Source organism: Pan troglodytes, chromosome 1, assembly GCF_028858775.2.
Source record: "Pan troglodytes isolate AG18354 chromosome 1, NHGRI_mPanTro3-v2.0_pri, whole genome shotgun sequence".
NCBI classification, from domain to species: Eukaryota; Metazoa; Chordata; class Mammalia; order Primates; family Hominidae; genus Pan; species Pan troglodytes.
The window spans coordinates 164,338,091-164,353,757 of record NC_072398.2 but is presented as its reverse complement, the minus strand read 5'-3'; the positions used below and the strand labels follow the sequence as shown (position 1 = coordinate 164,353,757).

General features: G+C 38.4%; 1 protein-coding gene across 35 annotated transcripts in view; it reads left to right on the top strand.

The window, feature by feature from the left end:
* SGIP1 (SH3GL interacting endocytic adaptor 1) overlaps nt 1-15,667 on the top strand; it is a 222,914-nt gene that overhangs the window by 103,073 nt on the left and 104,174 nt on the right. For 13 of the 35 annotated variants that reach the window (XM_054684016.2, XM_054684015.2, XM_003308176.6 and 10 more), the window contains 4 exons: nt 2,484-2,508; nt 9,181-9,237; nt 12,223-12,277; nt 12,988-13,163. In XM_054684016.2, coding sequence (XP_054539991.1) covers nt 2,484-2,508; nt 9,181-9,237; nt 12,223-12,277; nt 12,988-13,163 — 313 coding nt within the window. Of the gene's footprint in view, nt 1-2,483; nt 2,509-3,494; nt 3,579-5,358; nt 5,431-9,180; nt 9,238-12,222; nt 12,278-12,987; nt 13,164-15,667 lie in introns of all 35 variants that reach the window. The other 22 variants (XM_054684013.2, XM_054684011.2, XM_063800845.1 and 19 more) reach the window with 4 other exon arrangements.

Here is a 15,667-nt window from a genome sequence, read left to right as displayed (position 1 = left end):
AAGTCCTAGTAAGAATTACTCATATGTGGAGATACTAAGTCCTAGTAAGTTGAAGTCCTAGTAAGAAATACTCAGTATATTGGCCAGGCACCGTGGCTCACACCTGTAATTCCAGCACTTTGGGAAGCTGAGGTAGGTGGATTACCTGAGGTCAAGAGTTCGAGACCAGCCTCGCCAACATGGTGAAACTGCTTCTCTACTAAAAATACAAAATTAGCTGGGCGTGGTGATGCATGCCTATAATCTCAGCTACTTGGGAGGCTGAGCCAGGAGAATCACTTGAGCCTGGGAGGCAGAGATTGCAGTGAGCTGAGATTGTGCCATTGCACACCAGCCTGGGTGACAAGAGCAAAACTCCAGAAAGAAAGAAAGAAAGAAAGAAAGAAAGAAAGAAAGAAAGAAAGAAAGAAAGAAAGAAAGAAAGAAAGAAGAAAGAAAGAGAAAGAAAGAGAAAGAAAGAAAGAAAGAGAGAAAGAGAAAGAAAGAAAGAGAAAGAAAGAAAGAAAGAAAGAAAGAAAGAAAGAAAGAAAGAAAGAAAGAAATAAAGAGAAAAAGAATGACTCAGTATATAGATACAAAAAGAGAATTGGCTTTGATGAGTATGGATTGGTACCTATCCTCAGTGCTCTCCTGCTAGCCTGGGCTTACTATGACCATGATAACCCACTGGATTTACTCACCCGTTTCATTCTCTCTTAGATTAATATGTTTTCATTATTTTTATCCTTTGGTCCTAACCAATCACCTGGCTCATTACAAGCACTTTTGTTGGCCAAGATTCTTCCTATCATTCTATTTTAAATAAAATGTTTTCAAACTGGTTAATTTCCACATCCAGGTAATGTCCAAAAGTCTCAAGATTTCTGTCAATTCCCATGGTCTTTCAATATCAGAATCTTCTCTGTTTCTTGTCCCTGTATCACTGATTCACCTCTGCATCTGTGTGGACACAGAACTCACTAGTTATGAAAAATATGCACTCTGTCAAGTGTATTATAATCCAAGTAGAATATTCTGCTAATTTTGAAGGGATGTTGGTGGGGAAAGGGAATCACACCTTGGAGTCCACATGGCATCCTACCAACTCTCTGCATTGCTCTCTCTCTCTCTCTTTCTCTCTCTCTCTCTCTCTCTCTTCTCACTGCCTCCCTGTCATGAAGCAATAATTTTCTTACCTGATTGCACCTTCTGAAGAATGGTTCCAACCCCACACCAAACTCCTCAAGACATCAAAGTTCACCTCAGGCACTTATTAAGGTTTTCTTCCAAATAATGAGGCTCCCTTTCCAAGCATAATACGTATCGCTGTATGTTTTAGCCTCTTAAAAACTGAATTAAAATGGGAAGTTATAAAATTACTGTGGCTACCTTTTAGTTTCTCCCTCTGCTCTTCTAATCCTAATCCAGTTTTCCAAAATACCTCTAATACCTCTCCTACACTGCCCTAAAGTCCAGTGTGGCTGTAAGTGGGCAGTTTTGTGTTCCTAGTGAAGAGACATCTTGGAAGAGAAAAGAAATTATAATCAACTCACAGTTTTGAATACCATGTGTCAGGAACTATTGTAAGTTCTGTCTATATATTACCTTATTTAAACTGGCTTAGAGAGGTTAAGTGTTCAAGGTCATAGAACTATTTGGACACCCAGCTTCATCTTACTCGAAAGCCCTTGCTCTTGACCACTGCAGCATAGTGCCACCATAGAATAGTTGCCCCGGGCTTTAGTCTTCAGAAGGAGACATTTAGCAAAATGTTGTTCTCCATTTCCTGCTCTTCTATAATGGAAGGAGAGGTAAACAGAGAAATATGGAGGAAAGCACCAATTCTCAAAATAAAGTTGAAAAATACCACAGAAGCTTTTTCATCTAGGAGGCAATTCAGGACCATTCGCAGAAGAAAAGATAAAACGGCTGGGCTCAGTGATGCTCTCCTGCAATCTCAGCTTCTCGGGAGGCTGGAGCAGAGGTTCGCTGGAGCCCAGCAGTTCAAGGCTGGGTAGTACGCTTTTGATTGCGCCTGTGAATAGCCACTGCACTCCAGCCTGGGCAACATAACAAGACCCCATCTCTTAAAAATACATAGATGAGAGAGCAAATTGGTTTACTTGCCTCATGATAGTTTTAAATGGAGCCAGCTAGAGTGGGACAGTTAGCCAGCTAGAGTGGGATAGTTTTAAATGGAGCCAGCTAGAGTGGAGTCTCTTTAATAAACTCTCCTCTCAAAAATGAACCAAGGCACTACCCTTCCCACATGTGGCTTTGGGCTGCAATTTTTTAATGAGAATTTCCTTCCCACATACACATACCCCACACTTAAATACCACTCAACCAATTTGTTTTGATTTAGTTTTCATTAGCCAGGTTTACTGGGGTGGGAATGCTGGGGAAGGGGAGGATGGTGGTTAATGGTTCTTACTGTTGTACTTTAGTCTATGTGGCAAGAATGATTCCTTATCATAATAGCTATCAATTTCTTTTTGTTACAGAGGTTCACCAGATAGAGATGGAATTGTAAGTATTTAAATAACCATTTTTACTGAGTTTGTGCTTCAATATATGCTATGTTTAAATTTCTCAAAGCCCTTTTTTTTCCTATAGGGAAAAAAATAGCTTGAATGACTTTTTGGACCTCTCACTATTGGAATTTTCTATATTAATTGCATGGGACATAAACATAGTCTTGGTCAAGCTAGACTTATTTATGGCATTTACCTAAAACCCTGCCCCAGAGCAGGCAGGAAAACAGATGGTGGGTCACAAGCCAGACAGTTCACGCAGGGGCTGCTCCCATCAACTGTTATTTCATTTCCAATTTAATGATGTAAAAGCTCATTATGGGAGAATGTTTTTCTCCAACAGAGGCCACAAAGTTGTAATGAAGCTGAGATCCAAGAAAATTGAAAGAAGCTTTTCCCCTTTAGTAGTTGTGCTGCAGATACATTTTCTATATTAAATTCAAAAGTAGGAGATGGTCTTGAAAACCACTTAAGCCTGAATTTACAGCCTGAAAGAGGAAAATGTGTCCACTGGGTTTAGATTTAACAGTTAACTCTGACTCCTTGCTGGCCGCCAGAATTCTTGCTTTTTAAAGAAGTCCGTGGTGCATGGGCTTAGATTTATCCGAGTTGTGCTTACGGGAGTCTGCACCGACTCCTAAAATGACTTCCTTCAAATCTAAATCAGATGCCTATTCAGAAGGTTCAAAAGAACAGCTGTTACTGAAAAAAAAAAATGGACTTACATTAGGCTCATTGGGCTGGAGTGGGAACTAAAATAAACCTGATGGTTAAAAAATTTTTTAAATCACCCTTCACAATATTATACATAAACTGGGGTGTTAATTGCAGCTATAGCAGGAATTTTCCTTCCACACTTGACTCAAGGTTCTTAGCTTTGGGGTGCCTTTTGCTTTCATGTGGTTCTTACCATGAAATGTTAAGAAAATAGACTGAAATTGATCAGACATTGGGTAACACTATAATCAAGGCTCTATTCAGCAGGGGAAAAAAAAGACCCAGAAGACTCAGCTTCTCCTCACCTCTTGCTTCTGGCTCAGAGCCCTCTCGTTAACTCTGTCTCAGGTACTCTCTGCTTCTGTGTCTCTTCTTTGCTTCCGGCTTGGTCCCCTCCCTGGGTTCTCTGGTCGCCTCTGACCTTTGCAAAGCTCTGTTAGCTACTCTGCTTTCTATCCTTGCTGCTCCCAGACTGGATTGCTATTCCTTGCTTCTCTACCTCTGCCACTCTCAGTCTTGTCCTTATTTTCTTTCTCCAAACCCCTGCTCATTGTCTCTAAGGCCCCCTTGCTGCTTCACTATTCTCTGTGTTCTGAGCAGCACCAGTTTAAATCTCTGGTAGAATGTGCACCCTGGTACCTGGTACAGCAGCTGACACGTGGCAGGCAATGATGAGTATGTGCTGCATTAATGAACCCAGCAGTCATTCTGGGGACGCATCCCCCCAGGGCAGGGCTTCATGCCTGAGTTCCCCGAGTCCTTCACCATTCCAAATCATATGAAGTTCTTTATTAGCAGTTGTGCCCACTTTGTTACTTAATTAGAAATGCCATAAATATCACTGATCATGATTATTAGGAAAGATAAATTAGTTAATTTTGATTTCTTAGGAAATAACACAGACCTGTTCTGGAAAAGGCTACGTTCAAAATAAATGCACTTCCTCAGAAACAGGCTTTATATGTAATTGGACATTATTAGCCAGGGGCTGGTTTTACCGTTTAGAAATGTTCTCCAAGTTTTCCATGTTTACTATGGTCACTGAATTTTGGAAACCAGTGCTAACTGAGTTTCTGTCTGCATTCAGTTCTCAGAGATACCAACGTGATTTTCCTTCAAACTCAGACTGATTTCCTTCAGCCCTTGTTTCTATAGACCCAGTTCACTTTTGCTTGGCTGATATAGCTTTCAAATTATTGCCTTTTGAATGTCAAGTGTTGAAATGTGTGGTTTCATTAATGTAGTTCCACAAACTACAGGTGGTGGTGCACCTACCTAATGCTTATAAACTACTTGGTAAACACAAGCTTTAATGTACTGTTGTTTATTTAATGCCAGTTTCTCAAAATCGAATGAAGCTCATCTCTGGTGACAATGCTTCTGAGGTTTAACCTATAGAGGCTTCGCAGCAGGGCTGCATGCATGAAGGTGGGCCTTGCTCCCCACTGGCTGAATGTACCCATCACTGGCAGAGCTGTCTGTCATGGTGTCCGAGTGTGACAATGCATCCTAACCTAGACACAAACTCTAATTTATGCAGGGCAAACTAACTTTTTTCCAAGCAGTTCCAGTTTCCCTCCACACATAGACTTGGAACATCAGGGTCATAGCCTTTGCTGTGAGAAGGTCATTTTTTATCACCCTGAACAGGTGTGCAGGAAAGGGCACAGATTTGGAGCTATCAGCTGTGTGTGCTGTATGTATTTGTGACCCACAGGAAGGCTTTGATCCAGGCTAAACTGAACTTTTCCTACTTACGTTAGAAATACAAACATTTTTATTCAGTCTCTTCTTGTGTGTCCTTGTGCCTGTTCTCTACGTGTAAATTAAATGCTGGCTGTATGAGAAATAGATCCACATGGTCCCTAGTGCCTGGGACATATCTTCCTCCTCCTCCCTTCTTCTCTTGGCCTAACCAAGCTGGCCTGCTGAATAGAGCCTCATTATGGGCCCCAAAGTCCACTCTTTGCTTAAGGAACCCTGCCAAGATTGGTAGGCCGTATGATTTGACCTAGAGATGGTTTCTTCTATGGTATGTTTGCTGACTCCATGTAATTCTTTATATGTGTCTTGAAGAACAAGCAGATCTTTTAACCACTTTTTTCTACATGAAAACAATCAATTCCAGCAGCCCAGCCCACACGAACCACCCTACAATAGCAAAGCAGAGTGTGCGCGTGAAGGAGGAAAAAAAGTTTCGGTAAGGAAACAGATTTTAGTTTAAAATTTCCAAAGGGTTATAAAAAACAGTGAGTAAAATCCCAATTTAAAATTTGGAAAACACAGTAGTTTTCATTTACTCCGTTTAAGAAAACTCTTAGGTATTTCCAAATGACTTCTTGAATATCTGGGGCCAATTTTTAAATTAACCATATAGACTTCATGGACTGACATCTGAATATACTTTTAAAGAGTGATCACACATAAAAGATGTGTGTTACCTGTTTCATCGACAAAGGACAGGAATTCAAATTTTAAAAAGAATCTACTATCTATAAAGAAGCCTTTGGCTATAATAGAAATATTACCACATAAATTGAGTAGTCATTTCTTAGGATAAGCACTGTCTCAATAACATCAGGAATTTGGCAGAAACTTGATCTGTAGGAGCCAGTGTATTTGACCAAAGGACATTGAGTCGGGGATGCTGACCCTAGCCCAAACTCTGTAGTACCTATAGCCGTGTTGTACATTATGGTAGCCACATGTGACTATTTAATTAAAATTCAGTTCCTCAGTTGCACTTGACACATTTCAAGTACTTCATAGCCACTTGTGGCTAGTGGCTACCATCTTGGATAGCACACAGGTAGAACATTGCCATCTTCACAGATATTTCTATTGGGCCATGCTGTTCTATAGAATTATTTACAAAGTGAGTCAAGTCTACCCCAGTGGAGAAAAGATAATATTTAGGCAGTACGTCACGTACCTTTAACACGCCCCACCCAAGGATTATTACCTGGCCATGAGCTGACTTTGAAAGCCAGAGGCATTCCCAATGGAAACTGAGAATTTTGATGAATGTATAATTGAACTTAACTGTCACTATATTTATCTATTTAGCCCATCATATTATCTAAGAACAGATAATGTATGCCTAACCAAAGTAAAATACCTATGAAGACATGATTAGCATCACTGTGAGCCTCAGTTATCTTTAAATAATAATCATATTCAAGTTATAAAAGTTACTTATGTTAAGGTAGGATTTTTGAATTTTAAGAAATACAAAAAAAAGGAAAAGGTAAAAATCTATATAATTACAATTCCAAGAGAAAAATCATTTTTATATGTTGGTGCCTAACTGATATTTCCTTCACTCTTAAGCCTGGTTTTTAAGTGGTGTTTCCCCACTTCACTGATATTCTTCCTTGCTTCTTCTTCTTGAAAGTTTTCCATTTGAAAATCAATAGACTCATTATCTTCACTATTACTAGTACTACAGTTGCACCTTTCTCAATGGTTAAACCAACAAAGAATTGTTTTTTTCTTGGGTTTGAGCCGAATAATTCCATCCAGGCTCTGGCCTAGCTTTAACTTGATAATTTTCACTTGGGAAACCAAAGATATTCGTAAGAATCCACTGGCATAACTGAGACCAAATTCCTCTAATAAAGCCGTGTGTGTGTGTGTGTGTGTGTGTGTGTGTGTGTGTGTGTGTTGAATATCTGCCAAAAATAATGTATTGTTATGATTTGTTGTTTGTTTTTAGTATTCGTTTTTAAAGTGTCCCTATTTTTGAAGAAAAAATTTCTACAAGTTTTGTTTTCCCTTTATCTCAATATTCCTTTGGTTTTCATGCAAACTGGGAAATTTTCACTCTGCTTAGATCGTCAAATTTAGAACTCACCTTTCTTTCTACAGTATTAGATACATGTTGTCAGGAAGGAAAGAAAAACAAGTATACATATATATACATATATCTGTGTGTGTGTGTAGGTATCTGTGTATGTATATTTATATATATGCATGTGTATGTATGTATGTGTGTATGTATATATGTGTGTACATATACATACACACATACATACACACAAATATATATATATATATACATACTGTTTAGCTGAACATATAAGCCATCTTGGTTTTTAAGGGCCTTAGTTACGAAGATGAGATTATCATGGAAGCAAACTGTAGAACTTTGAAAATTTTGAACTCATTAATTTATCTAATCTGTGGTTTTGGGTAACAATCCTAGATCACAAAATTCATGAGTTTACTTCTCTGGAATCTGCTTAGTCCTTTTGATCTCCTATCAATATAAATTAAATGTCTATATTGAACTTGTTTATTATATATACTTTCTAAGAAGGAGTGGAGCACTTTGCAAAGAAGTCATATACAAACAGACTGGTAAAGCAGAAATTAAAAGAGAAAGTAAATATGATAAAGAGAAAATAGGAGCCCTGTCTATTCCCAAGTGAGAGAATAATTTTTATTAAGTGGTACATTATATAATGGACCAGTTCTCAACAGTGGCTTCGTAACGTACACATAGGCAGAGTTCGTATGACAGGTTTTACAAAGACCTTTGTTCAAAGTAGAAAAAATACCACTGAAGCACTAATTTAATGAAGGCAATTATATGGGAAGATTAAAATGATGTAGTCTGCATACAAATAATCTATGTCAGAAGTGGGACAAAGAGGGAGATGGTCACAGACCTTATGTCCATGGATGCTGGTCTGTGGAGGCATGGCCCAGTTCTTGTATTTGTAAATTCTACTGCAGTGGTAGTATATTGGAAGAAAGAGGGGATGAACACATTATCTATTTCTTGTGCATTATTCACCCTTGCCAAAGCCCTGCTAGTCCATAGAATGCCCAGTCAATATTCACTGTTATTCAATGATAATGATTATTCTGGGTTATCTAGTGATCCTATGTGCAAACATAAAAATCTAATTTCTCCACCCATTTGTCAAATTGGGTATTAGTTGTTTACATTGCAGTTCAAGTGGCCTTTATTTGTTATTGCAAAATTAGAGGTCCTGTGTCCAAGCCTCATGCGTCACCATTTGATGTGTGTTGTTCTGAGATCTGCTATGCGCAGTGACATACCCTTGCTCCATGTGCTAAATATAAGAATGTTGAATGAACCCTCCATTACCAACGTGATTTGTGTTTGTCGTTTGCTCACAAGACATAGAAAATCTTGGCAATATCTATTTGGGTGATGCCACATCTTTGCTCAAGTGCTTGTGGCCATGTGTCATGGTTGTACTAGGGGACAAAGAAAACTTTAAGAAGAGAGTAGTGCTGATATCCAGTAAACTTGCAATGATGCGTGCTCATGGAGGGACAGATCACATGGATGACAAAAATCCACCATTAATCCTCAAATTCTATTTTTAAAATTTGATAAGAAAAGCCATTTGAAAAAAACATTATTTTTAATAACTAGGAACTGAATGAACTGATTTAGAGCTGACTTACTCTGTGTTTTATCAAAGGGGTAGTTACAAAAAAATTGAGTCAGTGCTAAAATGCTAAAAGACTAGTTAATGACTTGGATGAGTACTCTTTGAATATGTTGTAACTAATTGTATATAATAGCAGCATGGAGGTAAAAGTGTTACTATTTAAAATACATATATACAAGGCTATATCTCCTGCAGATTTAGAGGATTCCATTATAATAAAGGTGCTGCTAATTCTTCAGTAACTGAATAAAATTTGAACAGTTCATCGTTAATATCCCTGTGCCTCAGTATCCTACAATCTTTTGTGAAATAAGTACATAGGCCCTTTTATGCAGTGTCACAGCAGCTAGATTTACCATTCCATTACACAAATGTGGCTCCTTAATAAACTGCTCTAATATGTCTTTCCAGTGCTGGATTTTGATAGCTTTTGCTAAATGCAGATAAGAGTTAAATGTTCTTTGTCCCTTTGTTTTTATTCAAATGTTTTCCTTCTAAATTCATTTTCAAATTTATTACAGAAGAAAAGCAATGGGGCACCAAATGGATTTTATGCGGAAATTGATTGGGAAAGATATGTGAGTATCAGAAGAGTGTTTCTCTTTATTAAGTATTTTACAGTTTAAAAATGAGTTGAGGCATTCTTATAATAGGACTTAGAAATAAGTGAAATGCTCTCCATGTCATTAGGAAGTGTCTGGCATATTTAGGATGGGGCTAAGAACAATAGAGTCTGTCAGAACTGGGTTTAAGATCTTGTCCAAGCTTGTCTAACTTTATGAGATTTTTTGTGATTTATTTATTTATTTTAGCTGATCAGCTATTGTTAATGTTAATGTATTTTATGTGTGGCCCAAGACGATTCTTCTTCTTCCAATGTGGGCTAGGGAAGCCAAAAGATTGGACACCCCGATCTAGCCCCCACACATATCAGCTGTGTGGCCTTGGAGTAGTTATTTGCTGGGTAGCAAAAAAGAAGTCAGTAGTTACCGCGTGTCATTGTTGCAAGGATTCAAGGAGCTAATTATTTGCAAAACATTTCAGTAACCTACCTAGCCTGTAGTATTTGTTCAAAAAATGCTTTTTTAATATTAAATCTGGGTGTTTCAGCCCTGGTTCTACTTCTTAGAAGCTTTGAGAATAGAGGCAAGTCAACCTGATTTTGGCAGGAAAGGCTTCAGGGAGGATGTGCCCTCTGGGCAAAGGCCTAACATATACATAGAGGCTAACAGGCTGAACATTTGGGGGAAGAGAATTGCAGGCAGGGGGAACAGAGTTGATGAGGTCCCTGAAATGAGACAGTGCTTGAAGCACCCAAATCACAAACGTTGGGAAGGAGAGAACATGTGGCTGAGAGGGGATCAATGGAAGATAATTACAAATGCGAAGCTAGAGAGAGGGGCAGGAGCCAGCCCTGCTGGGCCTTATTGGCTACACAGAGGCACTTGACTTTTGTTCTAAATGCAGCGAGAAGCCAGGGACGGGTTTTTAGCAGGTAAGTTACCTCAGTACACTTGTATTTAAAAAAAAAAAAAAAAAAAGCAACTCTGAGAACTGAAGAAGGAGGAAAAGAGGAAGACCACAATAAATGCTCAAAAAAATGGTGAGTTTCAGACATAGAAAGAAAAATACTGTATGATCTTGCTTATATGCAGAATCTAAAAAGAAGCCAAATATGGGAGGCTGAGGCAGGAGAATTGCTTGAACCCGGGAGGCAGAGGTTGCAGTGAGCTGAGATCGCACCACTGCACTCCAGCCTGAGCAACACAGAGACTTTGTCTCAAAAAACAAAAAGAAGTCAAATACATAGAAACAGTAGAAAAGTAGTCAGCAGGGATAGAAAGAGAAAGGAAATGGAAGAAGTAGGTCAAAGAGTACAAATTTGCAGTCAGGTGAGATGAAGTCTAGACATCTAATGTACTAAAAATTTGCTAAGAGTTTAAGTGCTCTTATACACACACACATAAAAAGGGCAACTATGGAAGGTAACAGAAATGTAAATTTAACCATAGTAGTCATTTTACTATGTATATGCATATCAAAACATATTGTACACCTTAAATATAGACAAAAAAAAGATTTTTTTAATGGGGGCTTTTTCCATGGTATGTAGACCCTCTTCTCTCTCCATGGTTATGACATTTTTACTGCTTTATTAACTCCCAAAACGAACTCTCCAACTCTGCCTTCTCTCACTGACAGACCTATAACCTCAACTTCAACAGGGCCACCTACAAATGCTTCATCTTCCTCCCCTCTAGGACATAGGGTATAGTCTGAAACACCTGGGGTCAAAACCTAGATCTGAAATTTGTTGGGTGTGTTTCCTTGAGAAATGGCGTCTGATTTCTCTTATTTTCCCCCTTGATAAATGGGATAATTCTTTTCACATATGCTTGTTATATGGCTCAGTGAGGTAAAATATGGGTCACAATGCTTACCATATAATAAGAATCCAAATATGATCATTCTAATCCCAACAATGCAAACTGCCTTTTTATGTTTTCTGCTTCTTTCCAAAAAATGTTAGTTGTCTGCTGTTAGAATTAGTTCAACTGGGAGTACCAGCACTCTCCCACAATTTGAGGGTAGAAATCTTGGATTCCTCTTTAACCTTCCCTCTGCTTTTTCTCCTATGACTGACTGATCTGTTACCAAGAACCAGCAATCCATCCTTTCAAACATCCTTGATTCATCCCATCCCACCAATAACTCGATCCATATCCTTAGCACATCTTGCCTGAATCGATGCACATGTTTTAAATTAGTTTTTCTTTCTCCAGTTCTTCTGCCCCAAGGCTATCCTGGAACATACTTCCAGAACTCCTTAAGATTCTGCTTTCAGTATGCACCACCCTAGCTGAGAAGCTGCAGTAGCTACCTCAAGTCCAAACTCTTCCCCTGGCCTGTTGGCCTCCGTAGTCTCATCTCCCCATCTCCCGCTGTGCAGCTTCTTCTCTAGCCATGTCATCCTTGCTGTTGCCCCTCTGTTTCCCCATCTGAGTCACCCAGTGTCCACTCCCATCTTGGTGTCTCTGAACAGGCTCTTCCTTACCACCTAGAAGGAGCTCCTACTCTGCCCTCTCCTGTCTGTCCTGAAAGACCCATAAAGACCTCCCTGATTCTTTTAAACCTCACTAATTTCCTTTTCTTGGAACCCTGTCTAACACAAGTGTTTTGTGTTCTGTATTTTCTTTTTAATTTTTACCTACCGAAACACACTTCAATTTCCCTGAGGACAAATAATCTGCATTTCTTATCACCCATGTTGCTTAGCACAGTCCTTGGCTTACAGGAAATGCATGTTAATTTCTGCTTGAATGCTTTCTTTCATTGACAGTTGATTCCTCCTCGTTTATTTTCCCAGTAGGAGGACTCTCCAAGTATCCTTGAGTAAATATCTAAACATATTGCTCAGAATTCACTTCCAAAAGTAAAAACTTCATCTCCTAAAAGAAAAGAAAAGACTTTTCTATATCCTTAAATAGAAGACTCTAGAAAAAAAATAATTTCTTGATCACTGTTAGGATAATAATTACTTCATGTGCACTTGTGTTTTATAGAACTCACCTGAGCTGGATGAAGAAGGCTACAGCATCAGACCCGAGGAACCCGGCTATATCCTTTCTTTATTTTTTTATTTTAATTTTCATTCACTCTCAGAAAACAGTAGGATAAATTCAGATTTTACAAAAGTAATAAAATAACCGAATCTTCACAAGTCCTGTTATCCCTAATATTAGAGATGAATAAACAGCACTGAGAACACCCTGAGCTCTAGCAAGCAGGCATTTTGCCTTAATCTATTCATAGAAAAGAGAGAGGAGAAAGAGAAAAACGTGCTAAAAAAACAACTGTGGAAATGGTGGGTACTGAGCTGTCCGCTAATCCCTGATATGACTGTCATTTACAGTGACTAGAAAATAGCTCTTACTGTCCTCTCCCTACAATTCAACTCTGGGCAAAGCATGTCACACTGATGCATTTAAAACTCATCGAGGATCATTCATAAAGCAGCCTTCCTCTCTCTGTAGATGAGTAAGCTCACATGTGCTTGTCTGTGTGTGCTGAGTATGACACAACAAATGGTCAACTGCAGCAAAAATGTAGGATATTAGAACCATTGCTTCTTGAAATTCACCATCCTTGATCATGTTCTGAGGAAAGGTGAATAAATTCTAACCCCTTCCTCCTTTACTTTTGTATGTTTTGCTTTGATTTTCTGCCATCTAAGGATACTTTTGCTGTCTCTATATGCAATTGCTCTTGTCTTGGAGTCGTTGCCTCCCAGTAGAGGAAAGAGTTATGTATCTTTAACTGTGTTCTACCTACCAAAGGAAAGCACTTTTATTCTTCAAGTGAATCGGAAGAAGAAGAAGAATCACATAAGAAATTTAATATCAAGATTAAACCATTGCAATCTAAAGACATTCTTAAGAATGCTGCAACTGTAGATGAATTGAAGGCATCAATAGGCAACATCGCACTTTCCCCATCACCAGTGGTGAGTGTTGTGTGTGTGTGTGTGTTAAGCTTTAGTGAGATTGAACAGGGCTATGTTCTGCCTATATGCATTAAGTCAATCAGAAACTCCTTAAATTGAAGCCTGCATATGGTCACCATATCATGAATTCTATAAATCTAAGAAGCTCATTCTAGCTTGAGAAAATTGTACTTATTTTATATTGCAGTCCTTGTGCTTTTCAAAAAGGTGAAAAATATATGGAACCACATTTTCTTTTGACTTATTTTCCTGCAAGCATTTTAAAAAGAAAAATAAAATAAAAAGATTATCCAGAATTATCTCTCATGCAGACTTAGCAACTAGAAACAACATGAAGTTCACAGATTTGCTAACAGTGATTTTTAAAAACACATCTTAGTTTCCTTTTCTATGATACACCACATGAAAATACGTGGAAGGAAACTGGTTATTTTTTGTATTGCTATGCTCTAAAACCAAAAACTAATCCAAATCATAGTCTAAATCAAATTTAAAACTCATATCCTTCATTCTATTGTATTATCAAATTGACTTAAATAATCTCATCTTTAAGGTACCTCAGATATAAGTATTGTCCTATTTATATTGTTCAAGTAGGTATTTTCCTACAGACAAGCTAAGATTTGGGATAAAAAAAAAAAGAGATTATTTTTGCACAATTTGCACTTTCATTCCCCAATTCCCAGCTACTAAGTTTCTTTAATTGCTGAATTCTGGGTTCCAACATGTACAGCCTTTTCTCTGTTTGATAAATGCCACCATTGTTTTCTAAAAATGGTTGTGAGGAACAGATGAAGGCTCTCAAACTGGCAGCTAATATGTTCTTGGCATCTTCTTTAGAGAGATGTGATCTCCGTACAGCATTCCCCCTGAACAGAGCAGTTAATAAATGCTGAACCATTTTCGAGATACTTCAGGAAACATCTCAACTAACTTTTCTAAATGAATTGTAATCATCCATCTTTTGAGAATAAACTTTTGCCTCCCTGGGATGAAAAGTGTCTATAATGACGCTTTCTTTAGTGTTTAATGCTTATAATGGACTTGATCGCTACTGTTGGTAACAACCAAAATGATTGCTAAGAGAAACTAACCACAGTAAATAATATTTAAGGTAATTTTTAATCATATACTCCCCTGCTACTTTAAGATGTCTTCTTGAAAAGGGAAGCATGAAATGTATTAGTTTTCTTTTCCTTCTATAATGGAAGGTGCGGATTTTAAAGTTACATATTGGCCTGTGAGTTCTAGTAATGGTGGTATTTTAAAAGCACACTCTTTCACTTTTCAGTGGCATCTTTCAAATTATTTTTCACTTACTGAATAATATTTTTTACTGAAAATCTCCTTAAATGTCTAAAACCAGTTTACAGCCATGTCTGTGCAGTTTATTTTATTCACTTCTCTGAGTTTGTTCTCTGTGTAATAAACTGACCCTTTGGAAGCTACCTGGGGTAAGTAAAAGAAGGCAAGTTCAGAGGATTAAGTGAACACATTTATGTGAAAGCAAATGTACTGGCACAGTCCCAGAAACATAGTGGATGTTTGCCGGAATGTAGCTGAATCCAGGAAGGAAGAGATTCCCTCTTTTGAATGGAATATGTATGCCTAAGTTTTCTGGTAGCTATTCCTCCAACCAGATACATTGCTAAGGATGCAGCAAAATGTGGTGGTTTACTCTAAGTTCTTCTCAACATCTATTTTTAAGGAAATATATTGACATGATGTGGTTAAGATTCTGATGAAAAAATGTTAAGGGAAGCAGAGTGAAAACTAGATGGAGACACCCAGAGAGAGTGACCTCGGAGTTACTCTGTTTCTGCAAACCAACAACGCCGCAGACCAAGGGACCCTCAGCTCCCATTTCTGCACCCACACCTCCAGTTTGTTCCCTGTAATGTGAGAACCTGGATCTCCTATTTTTGTGATTCCTAAATATTTATAATTTTTCATAGTTGGTGTGGAAGAGTGAGCTGTTACTACTTTAGGAAAAGGTGAGCAGGTTTCTGGATGTACATGAGTTTAAAGAGAGGTTGTAACTGAAAACATATTCTTGGCTTTAGAATCCTTGCCCTCTCCTTGATAACCCATGTGTAAATATAGATAGATATAGATATAGATAGTTTTGTTGTTGTTGTTGTTTAGACAGAGTCTTGCTCCGTTGCTCAGGCTGGAGTGCAATGGTATGATGTCGGCTGACTGCAACCTCCACCTCACGGGTTCAAGTGATTCTCTTTCCTCAGCCTCCCAAGTAGCTGGGATTACAGGCACGTGCCTCCACGCCTGGCTACTTTTGGTGTTTTCAGTAGAGACAGTGTTTCACCACATTGGCCAGGCTGGTCTCGAACTGCTGACCTCAGGTGATTCGTCCGCCTTAGCTTCCCAAAGTGCTGGGATTACAGGTGTGAGCCACCGCACCCAGCCATGTACATATATTTTATAAATGACATATGCAGCACTTCCTCTCCAGAGCCAGATAAGCAGAAATAACCTAAAATCCAGCT